Source organism: Limulus polyphemus, unplaced genomic scaffold, assembly GCF_000517525.1.
Source record: "Limulus polyphemus unplaced genomic scaffold, Limulus_polyphemus-2.1.2 Scaffold545, whole genome shotgun sequence".
Classification (NCBI taxonomy): Eukaryota; Metazoa; Arthropoda; class Merostomata; order Xiphosura; family Limulidae; genus Limulus; species Limulus polyphemus.
In genome coordinates this window covers 292255-294836 of record NW_013666155.1, presented here as the reverse complement: position 1 = coordinate 294836, position 2582 = coordinate 292255, and the positions used below count along the sequence as shown (strand labels likewise).

The window sequence follows — 2582 nt, the reverse complement described above, 5'->3', positions numbered from 1 at the left end:
ATAACTAAATAGGCCAATAATGCTATATTCTAAATTAAATATTAACTCAAACTTACCTAAAAATGTCAAGTCTGCATAGAATTTATTCATGTAATATATATGCTAAGGATAAAATTACCAGTTTGGCTAGCAGACGATAGATGTGTATATCAATGAAAAATTTTCATTTTGCACACCTTCATGTGAGGGAAGTGTGACCTGCGCAGTGAACACAGCAGACAAATAAACAAAATGATATTTTGAATTTTATATATAGATATTTCACAGTAGTGTGTGTGTGCTGAATCTTTCAAGTGTAAATGAACGTGAAAGTTTAAATTTACATTGGTATTATATTGGTATTTAACATTCCTATTTAAAGATTACCTTAATAAGTTACAGTACTTACCTTTTGGAAAAAGAGCTTCAGCTTGCATCAGACAACTTTCTAAACCACAGTCAGGTTGAGACTGAATAATTTCCTCTCGGTTTTCTGAAAAGAAAGTTTTATCACGATTTTTTAACTTTTGATTAAATACAACAAGGTCTCTTCTAAATGTAAAAGCTCTTTTCACATGTTAATTCTCTTCAGAATATGAAAAGTAATACTTAAAGAGTTAAAGCATATTAACATTGGTATTACTGCAAGTACATTTTTTTATAACAGAGAGAGAGAAGTGAAAGGTCATCTGGATTATTTCATTATTAATGTAGAATAGTAACAACACTAATATTGCAATGGTATGGCACATGCTTCTGAAATCAATGCAAAAGAAAAAATTAAATTAAATTAAAAAGGAAGTTCAATGATGCTCATATGATTGTAGTAAATGAATTGTCATTGAGTAAGCTTTACTAACAGATTGTTCTCATGAAGAAGAATAGTTTGAATTTATCCAGAACATTTAAGAATGATATACCATGTGATAAGCTTGTTGGTGTCATTGCTGATTAACTAAAGAGGATATTTGCAGAAAGGGGTTCCAAGTGTAAATTATGTTTTTGTTTTAACTGGCTATGGAACAGATGTGACTGGGAGAAATAACATAATTATATACTATAAGCATATTTCTGCAAGTGTGGTAGTGAATCATCTGATACAATCAGCTGAACAAGATCAATGTCACGCTCAAAGAATCTTGAACACAACCAAGAATTTGCATGAAAAAGTTGATAAAGTATCTTGAGATTGGTTTTGAGACAAGTGCTTATGTAGCAGATGCCAGTGTTAATATGGGAGCTACAGAATGGGTAGATGCTCTCTTGAAATGTGAAATTGGACAGCTTATACACAAAGGATTAAATTAGCAATGTTAAGTTCTCAAAGATCAGTTCCAATGACTGTTAAAGTATATGACCTTCTGCAGTTGCTGTAGAAAACCTACCACTTCAGTCCAAAATGTAAGCACGAGTTGAAAGCCATAATTAGGACATTTTTGGTTGTAAAGACAAAGTGCTGGCTTTTATAGGGTGTTGGCTATTTTCCTGCAGTCAAATTATGAGAATCTTGCTATTGGACAAGGATAGTATACTGCTGTGCATTATCACAAAAATGCAGGCATAAGAGGAAGAGAAAAAATATGATCTACAGGAAATGGAAAAACTTTCTTTTGTAGGGTTTTGCCACTTCTTACATAATCTCTTTTCAGAGGTTTCAGTGCAGCTTTACACTCCAGAAGAATAGTTTAATTCTTCTTTCCCAGGCTGTTACAGCAACTGAGAAATGTGTTTTAATAATTAAAAAGTTGAAATGAAAAGCCATTACAAAATGGCAAACTACAGAAATGTTTGCAACATGTGGATTCTAGCCCCAGGTGGATACACAACAGTAGTATCAGTCAGGAAGCAGGAGTGAGAGGGTTACCAGAAATAGCTTTATGAGTATCACATTGCAGGACATTAAACTAAAGGGCTTCATGACATTTTTAAAAATGACTTCAAACTACAAATTTAAAAAACTGTTGAAAGTTATAATTTTCCCACACTGAAAATGTATTTCCGATAAATGCTTACCTCCTCTCACATAAATAGCTATTCTCATTCCGTGCTGCCATCTATATGGAAAAAAATTTTGCATGCCACAAGCCTTTTATCTCCCCTCCATTGGAATTGACTAATTCCAATGCCTCTCTCATGCAAATCATCATGTGTCAACCCTTCACCCAGGAACCAACATCCAGGCAGTGGTAGGATTGGGAAAAGCCAGCCAGAGAAGTGAACTGCATGTGGTAGATCTGTCCAGTCCAGAACTGGGTGACATCAGGAATTTATCTTCTGGTCTGCAGTAGGAGGAGAGTACTCACCACCTACACAAACAGAACACCACTGCCCTACTCTCAACTGAATGGAAGCAGTCACACTTAGGAGGAACCCACCAAGGTCCACCATCCCAGCATCTAGGAACTGGTAAGTGGCAAGGACTCCCACACTCCAATGAAAAGGGGGGGGGGGGCAATGTAATGGCAAGTTCAGAAGAATGCAACATCATAAGACAGTGCAATGGGTGACTGCTTAAAAACCTTATTTTAAAAAGTAGGTCAGTCTCAGTTTATTCAACTAGGACCAGAGGAATATCCAGCAATCCCGACATTGTCTTACTTCAT

General features: G+C 35.4%; 1 protein-coding gene across 1 annotated transcript in view; it reads right to left on the bottom strand.

Moving 5' to 3' along the window:
* Window positions 1–2582, bottom strand: part of LOC106459005 (non-structural maintenance of chromosomes element 4 homolog A-like) — a 43796-nt gene that overhangs the window by 36259 nt on the left and 4955 nt on the right. Inside the window, exon 2 of the mRNA XM_013918569.2 lies at window positions 389–472. Coding sequence (XP_013774023.1) covers window positions 389–472 — 84 coding nt within the window. The remainder of the gene's footprint in view (window positions 1–388; window positions 473–2582) is intronic.